This window comes from Manis javanica, chromosome 5 (genome assembly GCF_040802235.1).
Source record: "Manis javanica isolate MJ-LG chromosome 5, MJ_LKY, whole genome shotgun sequence".
In the NCBI taxonomy this organism is placed as follows: domain Eukaryota; kingdom Metazoa; phylum Chordata; class Mammalia; order Pholidota; family Manidae; genus Manis; species Manis javanica.
In genome coordinates, this window is record NC_133160.1 from 152,930,369 (window position 1) to 152,950,920 (window position 20,552).

Genomic DNA, 20,552 nt, shown 5'->3' on the forward strand with positions numbered 1-20,552 from the left:
CTACGGCGGACGGGTCCGGATGATAAGGTTTCACAGTGCGGACAGTATTGCTGTCTGCCAGTCAAGTAGTTATGGGTCTCATCTGAACCTCGTGAAAGACTGGGGTGGGGAGCAGGGACAGGCGGGTGAGACTTCTCTGAGGAATATAAATATGACCCTAGGCTCTCACACACTGGCAAAGTTCTCTTTTCCGAGGGACAGCACTTGCTCGAGCCCAGACAGTCTATGTCACCCGAGCGCTGGAGATCACGAGGAAGGGCTGAGTGCAGAGCAGGGGCGCCGGGTACACTCCTGGCACGGTGTGGGCCTCTCACACACATCATCTCATTTAATATTCACACCGATAACGATGGAGGCAGGAGCATCAAACAGGCTCTGAGAGGTTATCTGCCCAACATCACAGGTAGGAAATTGCCCATCACACTCAAAACTACGAAGACCCCAAATCCATTTTCATAATTACAACAGCATGTAGCCTACCAAAGAATAAGGGAGTGAGGAAACAGGATTCAGGGTGGGGATGAGAGAAGTGGGCTCTTAACATGTTCTCAAGATGAACATTTCGCAGAGTTTTTCCCAGAAGGGGAGGAAAGCACCAGGTGCCCCTGTAGTTGCCCTGTTACAGGCAGCAAAGCTCTATGCACCAACGTCCGTATGAGGGACCTGAGGTAAGGAATAGTGAGGGTCCATAAGACGCGTCAGAAAGCAAAGAGCCCAGGGCCTTGTGTCTGTTGCTCCTGATTGCTCTGCCTCTGATGCTTTCAAGGTATTTGCATGACACTGTCCTTCACATCCTTCCTGTCGTCACCTAAACCCATCTTCTCACCACTGGTCTTCCCTGAACACCAACTGTAATTGCAACCCCCCGCCTCCACCATCACCACTTGGGCATCCTTGTGCCCTTCATCCAATGTTACATATTTCCTTTGTTGCATCTCTTACTAGGTGTCACCCCATAAAGGTGGGTCCTCTGTTTCATTTGGGGTTCTAACACTTGGCATCTAGAATGCCTCCTGGCACATGGTGGAAACTCAAAATATTTCTAAATTTATCTCAAGGCTAGGCAAATGCCCAGTGACACTCCCCATGTTCACATGCACACCTGCCCTAGAGATCGGAGCTCCCAGGTAAAGCTAGACACGAGAATTCAGCTTGTCCCTGCAGCAACATTTCTAATTCTTTATTCCAAACTTGCTCCCCACTTCCTTCTCATTAGTAGAACCCCAGTTGTGTTTGCGGAAAGCAACGTACCAAAAATGGATAAACACCCTACCATTCCAGCCCCTTGCTTGTGTAACTGAGGATGGCTCTGTGGCATAGTTCTGGCTGATGAGCTGAGCAGGGCGGGTGCTGGGTGAGGCTTTCTGGAAAGCTTTTTATACTGGAGTGGCGGCCCCTGAGCACCTTTGGCCTTTGCCCTCCCTCCTGCCTGGCATGTGTATGAGCTGCCAGAAGCAGCACAATCATCTTGGGCCCTTTGACAGCTCAGGATGGGAAATGAAGAGCGGGGAAGCCCAGTTTCTGAGGGCACCACAGAGCCGCTGCGCTCCCCTGGAACCCCTTTCCTCTGCAAATACAGTCATGAGGAAAAAGAAACCTCTCATTTTTTGAAGCACTACATACTGTGTTTCCCATGACTTACAGCTGAATGATCCTCTAAAACTCCTAAGGTCAAAATTGTGCCTCCTGTTTTCCAACAATTCTAGGCCTTGTGATCCACCTGTGGGGTAGTTAGGCGTGCTTGGCACCCACACAGCTGAGTATATGGAAGACAACAGCCCGCTCCGGCCTGGCAGGATGAATACTAAGGGCGAGAGGATGAAGGCCAGCTGCCTCTCCTGTGCAAGCTGACAATGTTGGGTTCTCTCTCGTTTCTCTAACCAGAAAAAAAAAAAAAATCCCAGAGTAAGTGGAAATAGGGGATGAAATATTTCTGAAATGTGGAGGAGAGGAGGGAAGTCCCCCAGTTTACAAGGTAGGAATAAAATGCAGAGATGTAGTAAGTGTTCCCTAATACAATCAGAATCATCCCAGGGGCTTTTTGAAAAATGTAGACTCTGAGTCCCTTGCTTAGGATTGAAACAGAAACCCCCAAGATAGGTCCCCTAAATAGCAATTTTGAGAAAGCTCCTCTAGAGCTGTTGACTTACACCAGGGCTGAGAACCATTGCTTCAGTGGTTTCGTATTATTAAATCTGTCATATTTTGAATGTGACCCCCAAATTCATGTTAATGCTCTAACCCCCCACAATGTAACTGCATTTGGAGAGAAAGCCTACAAAAAGGTGATTAAGGTTACATGAGATCATAAGGTTGAGGTCCTAATCCAATAGGGCTGGCACATACTCGTGTGTGTGTGTGTGTGTGTGTGTGTGTGTGTGTGTGTGTGTCTGGGCGCGCGCACCCCGTGAGGAGGCAAGAAGGCAGCTGTCTGCAAAGACGGCTCTCACCAGAACCCAACCATTCTGGCACCTTGATCTTGATCACATCCAACCTCCAAAACTGTAAGAAAATAAGTTTCTGTTGTTGAAGCCACCTGTACTGTGGAGTGTTGTTAAGGCAGCCCTACTGGACACACACACACACACACACACACACACACACACACACACACACACACACACACACACACACACACACACACACACACACACACACACACACACACACACACACACACACACACACACACACACACACACACACACACACACACACACACACACACACACAAGTAACAGTCTAATGTAAAGCCCCCAACTGAAGGTGGAAATCACCTTGCTAATTTACCTCCTACTGCCCCCCATGTTCTCTCTGGGTCTTTTCTAGTCTCCTGAAATACTCTATTCATTCTTTCCTTATATGTGTCTCCCTCCATCTGGAAACCAACTTGCTAAATATTTACTGAAAATCTAATTTAATGACAGGTGCTAAGGGAATTTAAGCATCTATAAACCAATGTGTTCACCCCTCAAGCTGTCTGGAAGCAAAAGAGATATAAAATAAATTATTGAGAGTAATTTTTGCCATGTTTGTCTTTCCATAATTTCCCACGGATTTCAGGATCAAGTCTAAAATCTTAAAAAAACATGGCCTGATAGCACTGCACAGTCCTGCCCCCTTCCTCTGGCTCCCTCACTATGAGCCAGTCCCACGAGCCTTCTTTCAGTTCCCTGCACACACCCAACTCTTTCCATCCCAGAGTTTTTCTACACATGCTGGTACCACCGCCCAGGGCCATGCAGAAACCTAGGCCCCTCCGTTTCCGCCTCCTGGAACCCTGCAGGGTCAAGCCCAGATGCCGCTTCCTCAGCAAGGCCCTTCCTGACCTTCAAATTACGTTAGACTTCCATTAATAATCTCCCAGGCCTGTGAAACGTTTCCTTCATAGCACTAATAACAAGCATGGTAATGTAAATAATTACATATAGATTTGTTCAACCAGGTAGGTCAGGCCTATATTTATCTTATTGTCCTATGCCTAGCACTAAGTACATTACAGGCTCTTGGTTGGTGATTGAAAATAAGATTTAATAATATAACAAATCACATTAAATAATACAAGAAATCACATTAATTACCAGATATGTAATATAGCCATTAAATGCCAAGGTCAGGATACAGTTGAGCCCCAGGATTGAATAGGCTAAGTAACTGTATGGAGCAAACACCAGAAGAGCCTGAAAGAATTCGTTTCTCCTATTAGGTCTGTTCTGACCACACTCATGAATCAGTTCAGCTCTAGAATAAGTCTCTCAAAAAAAAAAAAAAAAAACGCACTAGTTACTCCATGCGGTCCTGATCTCCCCCTCCCATGGAATCTACATGTAAGACAAGGGAAGTAAGAGCACACAATGCTCATTCATATTGGGTAATAGTCTTGAACTGCTTTCTAATTATTCAACTTGTGAAAATGCCCTTACAATCTGAAACTTGAAGGTGGCAATAATACCTGTTATTCGTTTATTCATTCATCATGCATATATTTAGTTTCTAAGGTGCCAGTCCTTGGGAGTTCAAAGTCGGACAGGGCATTTAGCTCTTTAGTCTATTTGGCAAACGAATGAACAGCTCATCCTAATCCTACAAGTGCTGCAATCCACACTTCTGGACGTTCACAGGAGTGGTATCTCAGCCCACTGAGGACATGTACGGAAGGCTCCCTAGAGATACCTAAGTTAAAGGTTTAGAGTTAGTGGCCCAAAATGGAGAGGACATTCCATGCAAAATCAGCAGCCCATACAGAATCAGTGCAGTAGATGTGCAGCAGCCTGGCTCGTTCAGGGAACTGCATGAAGTTCTGTGTAACTGGTTAGGTTCTGTCCATAGTGGCAAGCCATGAGGCTGGAGGAGCAGGCAGAACCAGAACGTCAGGTCATTTGTTAGTTTCTGTTTACTTTATCCTACAGGTAATGAAAATACATAGAAGGATTTTAATCACATCACGTGGCCTAGAAAGCTCATGAAAAAGATGAAATAGGGTAAAGCTGGGTTCAATTAGCCTGTTGAAGTTAGTAAAGTGAGAAATAAGGCAGGGCTGCAGAGCAGCAGCCAGGCATTAGCAGAGACACTCAGGGATTAAATGGACAAAATTCGGTGATTTGACAATAAATGCATCCTTTTCCCTCCCTGTCTCCCTTCATTTCCTAAGGTCCTATTTCCATGTTCATTTTCTTACCTTTTAAAGTCAAAGGCAACCTCTGGCATAGTTATTCACTGTTGCACCCAGGCTTCATTTTATCCCCACCCACCCAACCTTCTTTCATTTTCTTACTGTGATTTTTGGCCCTAGATGTACACCTCGGGTGTAAGCTTTTTCAAAGGGGAAGAATCAGACTTGAATGGCTGGTGTTTCAAAAACTAAAACAAAAAAACCACTCTTTTTCAGCTCCTAAACTGATGGTGTCCTTTAATCTCCCTAGACTCTGTTGCAACCACATTCCAGGGACCAGAGGTCTGTATTTCAGCACTAACGTTCTCACAAACAAATTAGCCCACATACTTTAGAACTAGATGCTTCAATTAAAGAGGTGGTGTCTTGCCTGAGGGTTTCAGCCCCAGGCAAGTTCACTATGGATTCAGTGAGACCAAGAAATGATGACGGAATGTTCTTGGAGTAAAAGGGTTTATACCTGGCTTTATTCTGTGATGGTTGAGCACTAGAAACATGTCTGCATCCAGCAGTCTGCAGGTCCGTAATTCACCTCCGTCTGTCTCCGCCCAGAGCACTGGGCAGAGCTCCTTATATAGTGACTCAGTCAATAATAGCTTACTGCCTACGTGTGTGGGAGCATCAGCCTAGCAGTAGGCCAATTACACATCAAGTAGTGTAGAGTCAGGTGAGGATCCTGGCCATAGGAACTTCCATTTTCCCCATGGTGATACTTAAGAAATAAACAAGACATTCTTGACATAACCTGCAATACTGGGATAGCTGCTATGTCACAGAACTATTTGAAACTATAATGTGGCATTTTGGAGCAAGAGCTGAAGGACAATTTTAACTCAGGTAAGATTTTTTTAGAGTCCTACTTTTGCAGGGAACTAGAACCCACCAGGACAGACCATGAAGAATGTGAAAAGTGGAAGCAGCAGCTCCACCTGTTTCGAGGACCAGAGACGGAATGGCTGAGCAGCTGACTCCCTGGGACACACCTACAGAGCCACTCTCACCAGGTGGAGGTGAAATGAACTGCCTACTTTTTCTTGAGCTCACTGTGCTCACTCTCTGAATTTCTCATTTTTGAAGGCAGATGTGCAGCAACACATCCAGTAAAAACTGGAACATCAGGACAGTGGAGAATGTGGCAGTCAAAACTTTATTCATGAAAGGATCCTGGGCATTCTGTCTCAATCTTCACACTGGTAAGAAGTCAAGATCTGGACTGAGTCCTCCCTACAATGTCCATTCTGGGTCTGCAACAAATATTGCAGCAGAGAGGACCCTTTGAGAGCCACTTCAGAGACTTGCAGATAACTTCTATTAAAATACAGAAGATAACCTCAAATGGAAGAGCCCCATCACAGACTGAGGTGAAATCCTGAAACTTGGCCTGAAGCCCACCTGACACCAATTGATGCAAGACAGGATCAGGCCAACCTGGGTTAATCTGAAGGAGAGTGTCACATCTCAACAAAGACTACCCTGTTTTAGGGCTCATTACCTTGTTTTAGGACTGAGGGTGTGAGGAAGGAAAAGACTTTTATCAGTACAATTAGGGACTCTGTGAGATTGCCCAGAGCCCTGAGATGCGATGCTGTGTTCTGACAAACAACTTACCCCAAAATGAAACTCTCACAGCTATTACAAATGTTCTGTGGGAACCCAGTAATTGGAAGCTCATTTGCTGGAACTAGGCTACTAGATAGAATCCCTAAAAGTAAGTTGCCCTTGGACCTGTATGTTTCAGCCATAGCCGGTCTCTCCATGTGCTCAGCAAATTAGCACCATTAAACTAAATTATCCTTCATTTAATAAATACTTTTGAGCTACATAACCCCTCTCCTGGTTAGCTCCCATCTCCCCCACATTTGGTTTACATTTCTCTCACTGCTCTTATTACAAGGATTTTTGTTTTATCTGTCTCCCCTAATAGATACTGAGTTCCTTTAGGGCAGGCACCTGCCCCCTCTCTTTACCTCCAAAGCTTATCATGATGCATGGTACATGGTAGGCTGTTAAATATTTGCTGAATGAATTAAGTAGATTCTGTATTGTCTTTTACCTGTAATTTTTTGGGGCAAAATCTCTCTCATTCAAGACCTAAAAACAGGAGATCAGTAAGACCAAATCTTAAACTGTTTTCTTTAGCTTTCTTTTAAAAATAAACATGAAAATACATACATGACAAAAAATCAGTTTTAGTTGGTAAGTGAAGAACACAAGAATAGGAACATTTGAAAGACTATGGAAAAGGTTTAGAAAAACACTAGGACCCCAAGAACTTCACGGGCAAAAGACATGAACAGACAATTAACTGAAAGGAAAAATACATAACATGAAAAACTTTCCAGCCATACCAGACATTATTTGCCTATTAAATTAGCAAAGTTTTAGCCAAACAGTAATTCATAAATGATGGCATGAAGTAATACACTCAAGTATTGGGGGGAATAGAAACATGGCTATATGGATAAGGAACCTTAAAGGTAGTTATACTCAAAAATAACTATATGAGACTGTGTGTGTATGTACATACATATGCACATACAAACTAAAAAACATGCTATCATTTCTAAAAACACATATTCTAAGGAATCAAATGTTGATTAGAATTTATGTGCTGTGACTTAGAAGTTAACACAGTTCTACCTTTTATTAGCTACGTGACCTTCAACAAATTATTAGTTTTCTGGGCCCACTGTCCACCTAAGTAAAATGGCAACTTAAAAAAGAAAACAAGAAACAAAATACATACCTTACAAAGTTGGTTAGGTTAAATGAGAATATATATTAGAGTTTAGAACAGAGCCTGGCACCTAGAAAGCTCAATAAATGTTAAATGCTATTGTTCCACATATTAGAAATCTGCAAACAGTCTAATGGTTAATAATAAAAGAATAATTTAAAAGATTATGATAAATCCATACAATGGCATATTATAAAGGCATTAAAATACTGTTCATGAAGATTTTTTGATACGGGAAAAATGTTTGTAATAGTAAGTGAAAAAGCATAATATAAAATTAAATATATATAGCTTTATGTACAATACATACAAATATGTAGAAGATAATCTAGCAGAAAACACACTAAAATATTAAAAGTGATTATTGTGGGCAGTAGAATTTGACCTGATTGTTATTTTCTTCTTTACACTTTTCCATAATGAATCATTTTTTATAAGGTATTAGTTTTTTATAGTTTTATAAAAGTTTTTGTAGATTTTATAAACCTTATATAGTTTCATATAAAACTCACAACTTAGGCCAGCCTCTCCCACTCTCAACCACAAGTTCTAGCATCCAGGTGGTTTGGATCCAGAATTCCCTCCTAACCCTAAACAAGCAGTGGGCCTTGCTGGGAGTGCCTACAGCCATTCTCCATCCCAGCTCCACTCCATGCTACAGTGATCATCATCTTTTCTATCCATCAAACTAAAGTTCTCATCCCTTCTGCAATTTTCAAAGGGAAGAACTTCTGCCTGGTCATAAGAAGAAGAAAAGGTATTTATTCCCTTCACTCTGAAGAAACTTTTCAGAGTGATTGTCAATTCTCTATGCACAATTTCCCCCCTTCTTAAACAGCTTTAGAACTCTATGTTCCTCAACTCTTGACTTTTCAGGTTGTCTTAACCTTAAAATAATCCAAAATTCTATGTTCATTTCCCTTACAACACTATTAAATATATAAATATCTTGTGTATATAAATATACACAAGTACCTTAGCAGTTTTTGACAATAGTACTAACGAGAATAAACAATCATAATTTATGGGAGACTTCAGGAAACTGTTCATATTCTTAATAAAATATTTCTTTGGAACAAATCTCAAGTAAACTTGTTTAGAAATCCGTATTTTCATCCATGCAGGACTGGGATGGACATATATTTTGGCTATAATACTGGAAAACTGTCCTAGCTAATATGTGTAAGTTGCTCACCCCATCCATGCTGCATTAACCAGATCATTTATGAGTGAATTTTTAAAAGTAGTTTAGGTAGAAACTCCCCAGTTGTTAATGTACTTTGTTTCTTGATGTGACAATTTTCACAGTAAAAGTTACCCTCACATAACCTATTGGTTTAACAAACCCAAAACTTTACAAATTAATACAACACAATTTAAATGCACCATAAATTTGTATTTGTTACTCTTGATATTACAACATTTAAACATTTCAAACTACATAAAAATATGACAAACAATATAAAATAGAAAGAAACTTGTTGACAACTGACTTCCAAAACATCACTATTTCTTATATTACAATTAAGCAACAAGACAGCTTACAACAGCTCCCCAGAAAACATAGTGTTCTTCGTGGAGTTTTATCAACAAAAATTAGCACAGTCCCACACAATAATGTCTCCAATTTATTATCTTTTCCACAGTACAAATTTTTCACAAACCATAAATCCTTTGCTGTTACTCAGTTTGTAAACAAGTGCCTGAATCCCCACAAACCCCCACCTCAGTTTAAGTTTGTGAATGTTTTAAGTCCTTTTGTCAAGTTTTAACTCTTCCACTTGCATAAGGAATCAAGAGCCTTCTCTCTTTAAATTATTTATATTTTATCATACAGCCTGCAATGCAGTAAATCACAGTGAAAGCCCTGGGAAAAACAAAACAACATGATCTTTACAGCAGGACTTGAAAGTTAATAATATTAAATGCATTTAAAGAAGTTTCCCATAATAAAAGCGTGGGTTTTCATTTCCAGAAATCAAGTCAATTAGAAACCCTAGGTTCTACTTAAAAACGCATTTTGATCTAAAAATGAAAAGAGTCCCCTAATCATAGTCATTTTATAAACTCCATACAGTTTCACTTGCAGAGATTTTTTTTTCCAGTCTGGAAAACAATAGTGCAATTAGTTTTACTTCTTTAAATTATTTATTTAGTCCAGGATGTAAATAGCTCTGTGGAAAGATAAGAAGATGCTCTGGTAAACAAGAAATTTTTGCAAGCCCATGCTGGCTTACTAGTCCATTAAAGCTTGTAAGTCCATAATGGCTTTCAACAAAATGTATATACATCACTAATAACAAAGCAGAAATAAATAGGCAGAAATGACTGTAAACTGTCTCTTAACAATTTTTCAGTAATAACTGGCTTGGCAAATTGATTATACAGTCATTTAAATAAGCAGACAGTAGACAGTTGCCCTTAAGGATGTTCCACTATGGCATCCAGTCTAGAAGGACCCAAACGGAGTTAACATTCCTAAAATTAAAACAAAAAAAGGGGAGGAGGGGTGGGCAATAATAGTTTAGAGAGGCCACCTGAATGAATTCCATCAAGTTAGACAGTTCACTTAGATTTCTTCTTAAAAAGGCTTTTAATTTTTGATGGCTTTTTGCTTTTCTCTCCATTATGACAAAGGTCACGTGTGATGCTGCTTATCCTGGCAACATTTGGAACTTCCTGAACTGGTTTACTGTCGTTGCCAGCTGAGGAGCACGATGTGTGATGAGGTTTGGGCACTGGTATGCCGCTGGGAAGCTGGTTCATGCTGCAGGACTTCTCCAAGATGCCATTGTACACTTTGCTTGCAGGACTGAAGATCATACTCTTAGTTTCTGTCAGGCCCACACAATCAGGAGAACCCCGAGAGATATCTGCAGTTACCGGCGAATCTCCTCTGGATGAGCCCTCCTGAGAGAGCTCATCTCTTGATATCTTTTGAGGAGACAATGTCTGGTATATCTCAAGGCTTGAAGGAGGAGACTGTTTCCTTCCAATGGAAGAATTTAAGGAGTCACATTCTGAAGCTGTGTCTGGCACTTCCCTAGACGAGACAGAGACAAAGGTAAAAATTTTAAGATTACTAGCAGACATTCTAAGTAAAACAACCTCCATCATTTAATCTATCAAAATGTAAAAGGGAAAAATGCTAAAATTCTGTCCACATTTCAACAAAATTAGAGAATTACTCCTTTGAATATTATAACTTACCAAAACTCAATGTTTAATTTTTGACATAAACTATAAAAATGAAGCCTTCCCATTTAAGAAACATTATAGGTTAAGTTGTACCTTCCTCGGTTGTCAAAGAAACTAAAATGTTTAAATTTTAGAGTTTTTTAAAAATCATTTCAGCTACTTTTATGTTGTTTTACTATTGAGTATTTTTCTAACCTCACAGTTGACACTGTATATTTGAAAACATGAATTGTAGTCACTGCTCCTTCGTTTATTTTTTAGTCATTAAATTGCTGAAAGATAGCTTTCTAACAAAGCAAAAAATGGGTATTACTGGTCTAAAATGTTAAGCTCTCCCAAGTTTAAGGAAAGGGGAAGGAAGCTGAGGTACAATAAGGTAGGAAAGTGCTGGGAGTGAAAAGCAAGGATATAATGTTATTTTTTAGAAAGCAGATATTTAATAAATCCTCAGAGGTTTATTCCTTTGTGATTTTTTCCCCCTTTCTCCACAGTGGAAAAAGAAAATAAAGAGGAGTGGAAAAACCCCAAAGCCAACATATAGTAAATGCTATCAGCTATTCCTTCAAAATATACCTCAAATCCACCACTTCTTGTTCCCTTACTGCTAATGGTTCCTCTTCCTGAACCACCTCCTTAGCTACTTCATTACTCAGCCACTGTATGTGGCTTTTAAAAAGTCAATCAGAGTACATCATTCCCTTGCTCAAAACTTTCCAGTGTTTCCTCTCATACTCAGGCTAAAGTCCAAAGATCTTGCCCAGACCCATAAAGCCCTGAATGATCAGCTCTATGACTGCCCCTCCAGCTGCACGCCCTACCACTTCCTGCCTCATTCCACCATGGCTGCCTCCTTATTCCTCCCTCGGGCCCATCTTGTGACTCCTTCAAGGCTTTTGAAAACATTTGCTGCTCCCTCTGCCTCATGTTTTCCTCCTCTCCATCTCCACACGGCTTACTTCTCCATGTCACTGAGGTCACCACTCAAATGCTATATCTCCGGAGATGTCTCCCCTAACCACCCTATCCAAAACAGCACCTCTTTCCTTTTACCTGTCTTTGTTTAAGCATTCCAGAACTTACCATTACCTAAAATGCTATTTTATACTAACTTGTTTATAGTCAGTTTCCCCAGAAGAAGGGAAGCTTAATGAGGACAGGTAGTCTTACTAACTTCTGTATTCTCTACATTGGAATAGCGGTGAGCTCCCTGTGGGTATTTAGTAAATATGTGATGAATGAATGAAAAAATGAAAGAAAGAAGAAAAGAAAGAAAGAAAAGGAAGGAAGGAGATCTTGAAGAATAGGGATCATGTCTTATTTGTTTTTGTATGTACCATGCCTGACACGAATATTGTTCACTCTATGAAAGGAAAGATTAAGAAATGGAAGTAGAGTCAAGGTAAAAAGCAGCTGACAAATGAAATAAGGGGGGAGAAGAAAGAGAGTTGAAGACAGAATAGAAAGGCAGGAAGACATATGATCATAATCCACCAGCTAGAACTACACCAGGACCCTGTCTCACTTCTTGGCAGCTCAAGTTATTAGCAAGTACACGGGAGACAGCAAGGACTAAATTCATATTTATAGGGTGAATGAACTGAATGATCTCTCACCTTGGATGATTATCATTATTATTATTCATGCTATGATATGCATGCTTATTACTTTTGACATGTATTTTATGTTAATGTCATATTTTACATACAATTAAACTGCTGAATGTATTCTGTCATTTCTATGTACTTCACTCCCACATGTATGTGAAGACTGTCTTTATTACACAGCAAGGTCTCAGAAGGTACAAAATCCCCCGTGGCAGATAGAGATTTAAATAATGCTTTCATATAAAAGTTACATGTGCCACATAACTTTCAAATGCTTTAAAGATTTGAGAATGGGTGGTGCTAACAGAGGGCAGCAGGCAGCTCAGGTAAAGAAATGACTCAGAGACCAATCACTAGCAGGGACGATTTTTGCTAGGCTTGCTTTGGATGTTCATTAGTTGAATAATATGTATCACTCTTCTCTGAAGCTGTTCAGCATCTAGAGCCAGAAGCTGATTTAGTTACAATTTTATGAATTTACTTTCTATTCTACTGCATGGTATGGCTGCTTTGTGTGTGAAATTCTAAACTAGGTTAAAAATATTTCAAAAACTAATCTCTAAAATCTAAATAATATGTGAAAAAAATACTGACCTAAGAAGACCTACATTCCTGTCCTGGTCCTGCCATTAATCAGCTATTCAACCTTAGGCAAATCATTTAATTTAACAAGGTCTCAATTTTCCTGTTAAAATAAGATAAATCTATTAATCTCTAATATTACTTTTATTTCCAACATCATAACTCCAAAACAAATAATAATCTGAAGTGCTACCTCTTCTGCATAGCTAGTCAGATTTGGAGTAACTATAGCACACCTTAAAAAAAAAACTATAGCACTTATTAGAGCATATATTTTTTGGAATGTTGAAATTATTTGTACCATTCATGTTATTTTTCTATTTCTTTTTTTCCCACAGTGACATGAGTTGATTCGTATAAGTTTAATGTACATATAATAATACCTAACTCAAGGTGAAGTTTAAAGGAGCATATATGTGCCTAATGCATAGAACATAGATCAATAAACAGTAAATATTATTATTATTTTTTAAGGATTCTAGTGGTTCATGCTTACAAAACTAAAAATGGACAGGAAAAATGTTTTCTGTATCCAAATTCTCATATTTATGTTTTAGCTGTGAATTTTTGACACTGCTTCTTGAAATAAGGACTGGATGTTTCCATCAACACAAAAAATTCCATTGGACAGCAGAGATCTAGAGTTTTCCTACTAATTCCATGAGCCACACAAAATCAGCTTTGTGAGTAAAGCCATCATGAGTGTAACTATAGTTATACTGCAAAGGTTATACAGAAAAACTAGTCATAAGGGTTGCTAAACAGGCAAAGTTGCATCAAATTCTCCAACTGCAATGAGGACACAAAACCTTGACTACCTCCTCAGGAATATGCTACAATGATCATTTGCTAATCATAAAACTGATGTTCACTAGTAGATGAAGCAACTGTGTATAAAAAATGATTATTTGATGATGTCGACTAAAGAGGCACATGATAGAGAGCTACCAGGGATCACTGAAAGCATCCAACCCACTCTTCCTGTTTTTATTTCTCCTATGAGAACAGTAAGACTCTGGAGCCACTTGGCTACTAAGTGACAAAAATCAGAAACTAACTATGTCACTTGATACCATACTGTTCTGAAAGAAGAATGTGGTTTAGAAAGAGAGATTCTCAATAGCAACAGGTCTAATGGAGCAAGGGGTCCTCAGGCTAAACTACAATACACTGTTGCTATACCCATTTCATAGAAAACATTGTTCTAAATATAATTTCATCCTTTAAGTTCCTGACATTTTCTTAAATCTTTGGCATGATAGTTTTTGTTGCTTACATTTAAGAGCTAACACAGAACAAATAATTATGTGGCAATAAATATTTTAAAAACTGTCATATTTAATGTCTCTTTGTCCTAAAATATATTTAAGTTTATGACTTTATATTTTACATTTAAAACTCTTCATAAGAAAAGTTTATATAAGACTTGAGTCAACTGTGTGGAATGGCTTCTAAGCAGTTGTATCTCAAAATGTCTATCTATGGCTGTGGTGGGCAAGTCTAAGATGGTCCCCAAATCCCCCACCCTGGTATACATGCACCACCTTCCACTTAGCTATTCAGTCAAACACTAACAGAGGTGTTGGAATGAAAGGATTCTACAGATGTAAGTAAGGCCCCAAACCAGTCAATCTTAATACAGATTATTATCCAGGTAAGCCTTTTCAATTTGGGTCTAGAGATCAGGGATAGAGGAGGTCAGAAATTAAAAGCAATGGAGGGATTTGACAGAAGGGAAAGTCTCTGGTGCTGACTTTAAAGATGGAGGCCACACGTAGCAAGAAACAGTACATAGCCTCTAGGAACTGAGAGCAGTCACCATCAGAGAGCAGACACAGAAAATGGGACCTCAGTGCTACAACCACAAGACCTGAATTCTATCACAACCAAATGAGTTTTGAAGAGGACCCCAAGCTCCAAATAAGAACAAAGCCCAGACATCTTGATTTTAGCCTTCTGAGACTCTAGAAGAAAAGAAAACCAAGCCAGAGGAAGCCTGGACTTAGCACACAGGACAGAGCTAATACATTGCACTGTTTGAAGACACTACATTTGTGGTAACTGGTCATGCAGCAACAGAAAGCGAATACAGTGCACACCACTCCTACCCACGAGCCCATCATATGTCATGGTATATTCACTGCCAATACCATTGTTTTTCAGCAGAGAAGTAAATGGCCTCTTCCTCTTCTTCATTTCGATAAAGAGCAGGGCAACTTGACACAGAGAGGATATCCGGATCGGGGGAAGGCAGGGAGTGCGGCAGGTGAGGGGGATGGTGCGGATGCCGAGGATGGGACGCGTGCAGAGCGTGCGAAGGAAGCTGTGCTCGCTGAGCCTGCGGTGAGGACTGCATGATGCTGCGGCGAGAGCGACACAAGCTGCTGCTTCTGGCTAAGGATCCAGCAGGTTTAGCCATGGTCCCTGAAAACCAAACATGAATACGTACAAATGCTCATAAAATCCTCTTAACACACTGCAAATACACCACTTAATCTACCTTTACTGAAGTAAGTAACTGTACAATTATTACCATCCTCTAACACCTATACTGTTTCTCAGGAAAGTTGAGATAAAAAATAAAAATGTGACAAAAATGAAAACAGGTTTAAAAAATAAATAGAAGTTAACATAAACACATGAAGCTTTAATATGAAATTTGACATCACTAACCACAGAAGCTTAAAATTTACCCAAGATAACAAATCCTCAAATTTAAAAATCAATATAGCATATTTTTTAAGGAATCTGTACTTTGTTGCAAACCTTTTCATAAATTTTAACATTAAAAGAAAAAACTATCAGCAAAAAATAGGTTGGATTTTTTAACAGATACCTTCTGAGGCAATGTAACTTGTGCTAACTTCAGGAGGTTTTTAATCAAGGATCATTTAAATATTGTACACACAGTCTCACAGCTAGTTAGGCAGAGATAGACCAAAGCTTGTTTCTTGAACACTGATGATTTGGGGACTAACCAGAAGTCTTAGATGATATTGTTTCTGCTGCAAGTCTCAGTCTAGACCTATGCAGGCAGTAAACAAACTTACTATCTTCACTGAACTGACATTCTGTTTCTTTACCTTAATTGAAACACAGCTCTCCTAACAAACTGTGGCTTCTCCTTCTGGTATAAACTGGAGCACCATAAACTGGAGCACCAGAATGGCAGATGGGTGGCCTTCTCACTTCCCCAAATTATGCATAAACCCTTACTCCACCCTTTTATAAAAACATGTTCCTTTTGAAACTCTTGCTAGCAAAGCTCACTGTCTATCTCCACTTCCCAGTCATCCCCCTCTTAGCAATCCATCTAACCTATCATCAGCTTAAGCACCCTCATTTTTAAGACCTAATCAACACTTTAACCCATCACGGTTTTCATCTCTTCTCACCAGACATTTACATTTACCTACTCTATTCCCATCACCCATTCTCACGCCTTGTTTTGCCATCATTCAGAATTACCATTTTTGAAATTATAAATCAAGACATCACAAAATTTAGATTCTGACCATGTTTCTGCTTTTGTAGCTCACACATTCTCTTCCTTCCACTGAGCTGTCCCATTCTCTAACCCAAGCTCGAGGACCTTACTCTACTGATTATGCTTTCTATTGCCTTTATTTTCATCTTCTCCCTTTTTTGTTTTTTCATCAGCATTTAAAAATCAATGATGGACAAAACAAACTTAAAAAACAAAACTAACAGCAATAAAAAACCTCCTCCTGGATACAGGGACTTAAAAAGGGTCTTGTGGAAAACTCAATATTTTGGGTATTCAATACTCAAACTCAATACAAGCTAACTCATATTAGCTTGGAATTCAAGTTTATACTACCAGAAGGGTCTGCGAAACCCTAATCCAAAAAGTTAACAAAAAAATTTGAATCCTGAGTAAGTGATATTCTTAAAACTACTGACAGAAGCAAAATAAACCATTTTGAGAAGTACTCCTAATGCTCAGAAAGTGTTTTCCAAAGGGGAAGAGGGAAGAAGGGCAGTCCCTGAAATATTTAATCCCTTTAAAATAGCTCAGTAAAAAACTATAAAGGCAATCTACTGTGTAAACTCAGAAAATAGCTGCAATTATGAATCAAAACCTTCAAATAATATGGTTAAACTTCAAATAAAACTAAAAAATAAATATGTTAATACCATTTGACCCAGGAATTCCACTCCTAGGAATTTACCCAAAGAAAACAAGTTCTCAGATTCAAAAAGACATATGCACCCCTATGTTTACTGCAGCACTATTTACAATAGCCAAGACATGGAAGCAACCTAAGTGTCCATCAGCAGATGAATGGATAAAGAAGATGTAGTACATATACACAGTGGAATACTACTCAGCCACAAGAAAGAAACAAATCCTACCATTTGCAACAACATGGATGGAGCTGGAGGATATTATGCTCAGTGAAATAAGCCAGGCAGAGAAAGACAAGTACCAAATGATTTCACTCATTTGTGGAGTATAATAACAAAGCAAAACTGAAGGAACAAAAATAGCAACAGACTCACAGACTCCAAGAAGGGACTAGTGGTTACCAAAGGGGAGGGGTAGGGGAAGGCAGGTGGAGAGAGAGGGAGAACGGGATTGAGGGGTATTATGATTAGTACACATGGTATGTGGAGGGGTCATGGGGAAGACAGTGCAGCACAGAGAAGGCAAGTAGTGACTGGCATTTTACTACACTGATAAGACAATGACTTCAATGGGCTAAGGGGCGAACTCGATAATATGGGTGAATGTAGTAACCACATTGTTTTTCATGTGAAATCTTCATACAAGTGTACATCAATGATACCTAAATAAAAAAAAATTGGGTGGGCAGTGAGCAGACTCACCAGCCATGCCCCCACTTTCACCAAACCTCTCTGTTAGGGGACTGTGTTATTTGCTATTCAAAGCAAACACAGTGTTAATGTATTCATTAAAATTATTTAAAAATTAATCAAATACTTTATTTGATTAAAAAAAGATGTTTAAAAATCACTGAACTATAAAATAATAAATTGAGAATATGAAAAAAACATGGCATTAAAAAATGTAGATTTTATGAAAAATCAAGAACTAGTAGAAATGAAAAGTCATTGAAATTAAAAGTTCAAAAGATTGGTTAAACAAAGTTAGAACTGAAGAAATAAGTAATGTAGAAGACAGATCTGAAGAATTTCTCTGAATGCAGCAGAGACAAAAAGACTATAAAAGAAAGGTTAAGAGATGTGGAAGATAAAATAAGATCCAACATATAACTAATAGGTTAATATTAGTCTTAATATTTCTAGAGTTGACCCTTGAACAACATGGGGTTGGGGTGCCAACCCCCTGAGCAGTTGAAAAATCCATAACCCATATAACTTTTTGACTCCCCAAAACATAATAACTTACTGTTTGCCAGAAGTCTTACTGATACATAAATGGTAGATTAACACATATTTTATATGCTTTTTGTATTATATACTATATTTTTGTAATATAGTAAGCTAAAGGAAATGTTTTTTCCAACTGTCACATACCTCCAAAAATTTTCCAGTGTTTTTGAAATCTTTCCAATTTTCCAATATTATTGAAAATAATCCACATTGAAGTGGACCCATACTTGATCGAAATAAATTTATCTTTATGGGCAACAGAGATCCTCAAACTGGATGCAAAATAAAACCAGTATTACTATATCTTACACAGACATGGCTAGAGCCTGATGACAGAAATATGTTGAAGGGGGAGGAAAAGATATGCTAACAAATACTAATCGAAGGAAAGCTATTATAGCTATTTTAATGTCAGATAATACAAATTAAATGCAAAATGTATTGTTAGGACTTAAAAAAAGGACTTAAAAAAGCAATTTAATTATAAAAGAAAAGGTTGATCTTTAAAAAAGATACTATATCTGAACTTGTATTCCCCAAATAACTTGGTTTCATATATATAAAACAGAAATGAGAATTAAAGGGAGGAACTGATACATGTGAGAGACTTTTAAAAACTTCTCTCTGCAACTGATAGAAAAGCAGACAAAAATATGTATGTATATTGAAGATTTTATCATAACACCTGATTTCACTAACAATGTAGTACCCTGTAACTAACAATTAAGAAAATGTACTTTTCAGAGATGAGTGGAACATTTGAAATACTTAATCAAATAAATACTAGGGCACAAAGCAAGTTCTCAGGGAATACCAAAAAATGAATGTCATACAGGTAAATATTTTCTAACCACAATACAATTAGAAATCAATAAGTAAAGATGCTTTTAAAAATGAAAAAACTAAACAAAAACCAAAACAAACATACATATATTTGGAAACTAACTCACATACTTCAACTCAAGGAAGAGATTCAAGGAAGAGACATCTCAGAAGTTGAAAACATTTAACCTAATAAACTATACATATGATAAACTATACATATACATGATATTCAAACTATACTTATAAAAACCTATAGATTTGGTTAAAACTTGTGGATTGGTCTTAAGAGGAAAATTCACAGCCATAAAATCATGTATTAGGGAAAAAAGGACTGAAAATTCATAAGCAAGGTGTCTAAATATTAAAACAAACAAGTAAACTCCAATGAAGGAAATGAATATAAGAGCAGAAATAAATGGTGAATATCAGCAAAACCAATATTTAGTTCTCTGAGGAATGAAAGAGTGAAATAAAGTAGACAACTATGCCAGATTAGTATGGGAGGGGAAATAAAAAAGGACTTAAAAACTTAAGTGAGATTTTAAAAATCATATAAAATACTACAGACAACTTTAAGCCAACAAATTTTAAAACTCACATAAAACAGAGAGCACTTTACAAATATGTAACCTAACAAATCTAGACTTTTAACCATTACAAGAAGCTGAATTAATAGTTAAAAAATTTATCTCCTTCCCTCCTGGCCAGAACACACACACACACACCACACTCAGTTTATAGACAATTTCTTCAAACTCTTCAAAGAACAAATATCTGTATCTTATACTACTTCAGAGTATGGAATAAAATTCAAAAAATTTACTGGGAACAGCCAGTGTCTGTTCTAAGTGTTTTATGGCTAATATTTAGTTATAAAATAACCTCACAAAGTAAGTTACACTTTGCACAGGAGGAAGCTGAGACTCAGAAAGAGTACCTCCCATAAGCTTACACACATAAAAAACAGTGAATATTTTGTAGGATATTCAAAACAAAATATTAGACAATTTTTAACATATAAGTTGGGTAGAGGAGTAAATTATATATATAAGATGTGGAGTAAGGATTCATACCCAAGCAATCGTGTTCCAAAACCCAAATGCTTAACTACTATGATATACTGCCTCTGTAAGTATACAAAAAGAATGGAATGGAAGAATAAGGAGCATCCTTACTTTATGATGCTGACATAAACTTATTACTAAAATCAAACAGAGTGTCAGAAAGGAAAATTATTGGCTAATATAAATCTAATGTATGAGTAAAGATGTAAAAACCCTAAATAGGATAATTATTTTTAAGTTAAGAAAATTAAATTTCCTTTCCTATTTTGCTAAGAGTGACTTTTCTTTTAAATCAATGAGTTTCATTTTACCAAATTCTTTTTCTTTATAATGAGGTGATCATGTTGTATTTCATTAACATTGTTCCCTGGGGCAGGACTCCTTGCTGTAAATTCCAGCAAGAACACTCGGATGTCAACCCCCACTCCACTGCACACAAAAAATGGTCATCCTGCAAAGAGACCCTTTCTCTTTGCCACTATAAATAAGCC

General features: G+C 38.2%; 1 protein-coding gene across 2 annotated transcripts in view; it reads right to left on the bottom strand.

Moving 5' to 3' along the window:
* Positions 1-8,784: 8,784 nt before the first annotated feature.
* STIM2 (stromal interaction molecule 2) overlaps positions 8,785-20,552 on the bottom strand; it is a 192,367-nt gene continuing 180,599 nt past the window's right edge. For both annotated transcript variants that reach the window (XM_036994731.2, XM_036994730.2), the window contains 2 exons: positions 14,944-15,217; positions 8,785-10,452 (listed from right to left, as the gene is read on the bottom strand). In XM_036994731.2, coding sequence (XP_036850626.2) covers positions 9,975-10,452; positions 14,944-15,217 — 752 coding nt within the window. In that variant the 3' untranslated portion in view covers positions 8,785-9,974. The remainder of the gene's footprint in view (positions 10,453-14,943; positions 15,218-20,552) is intronic.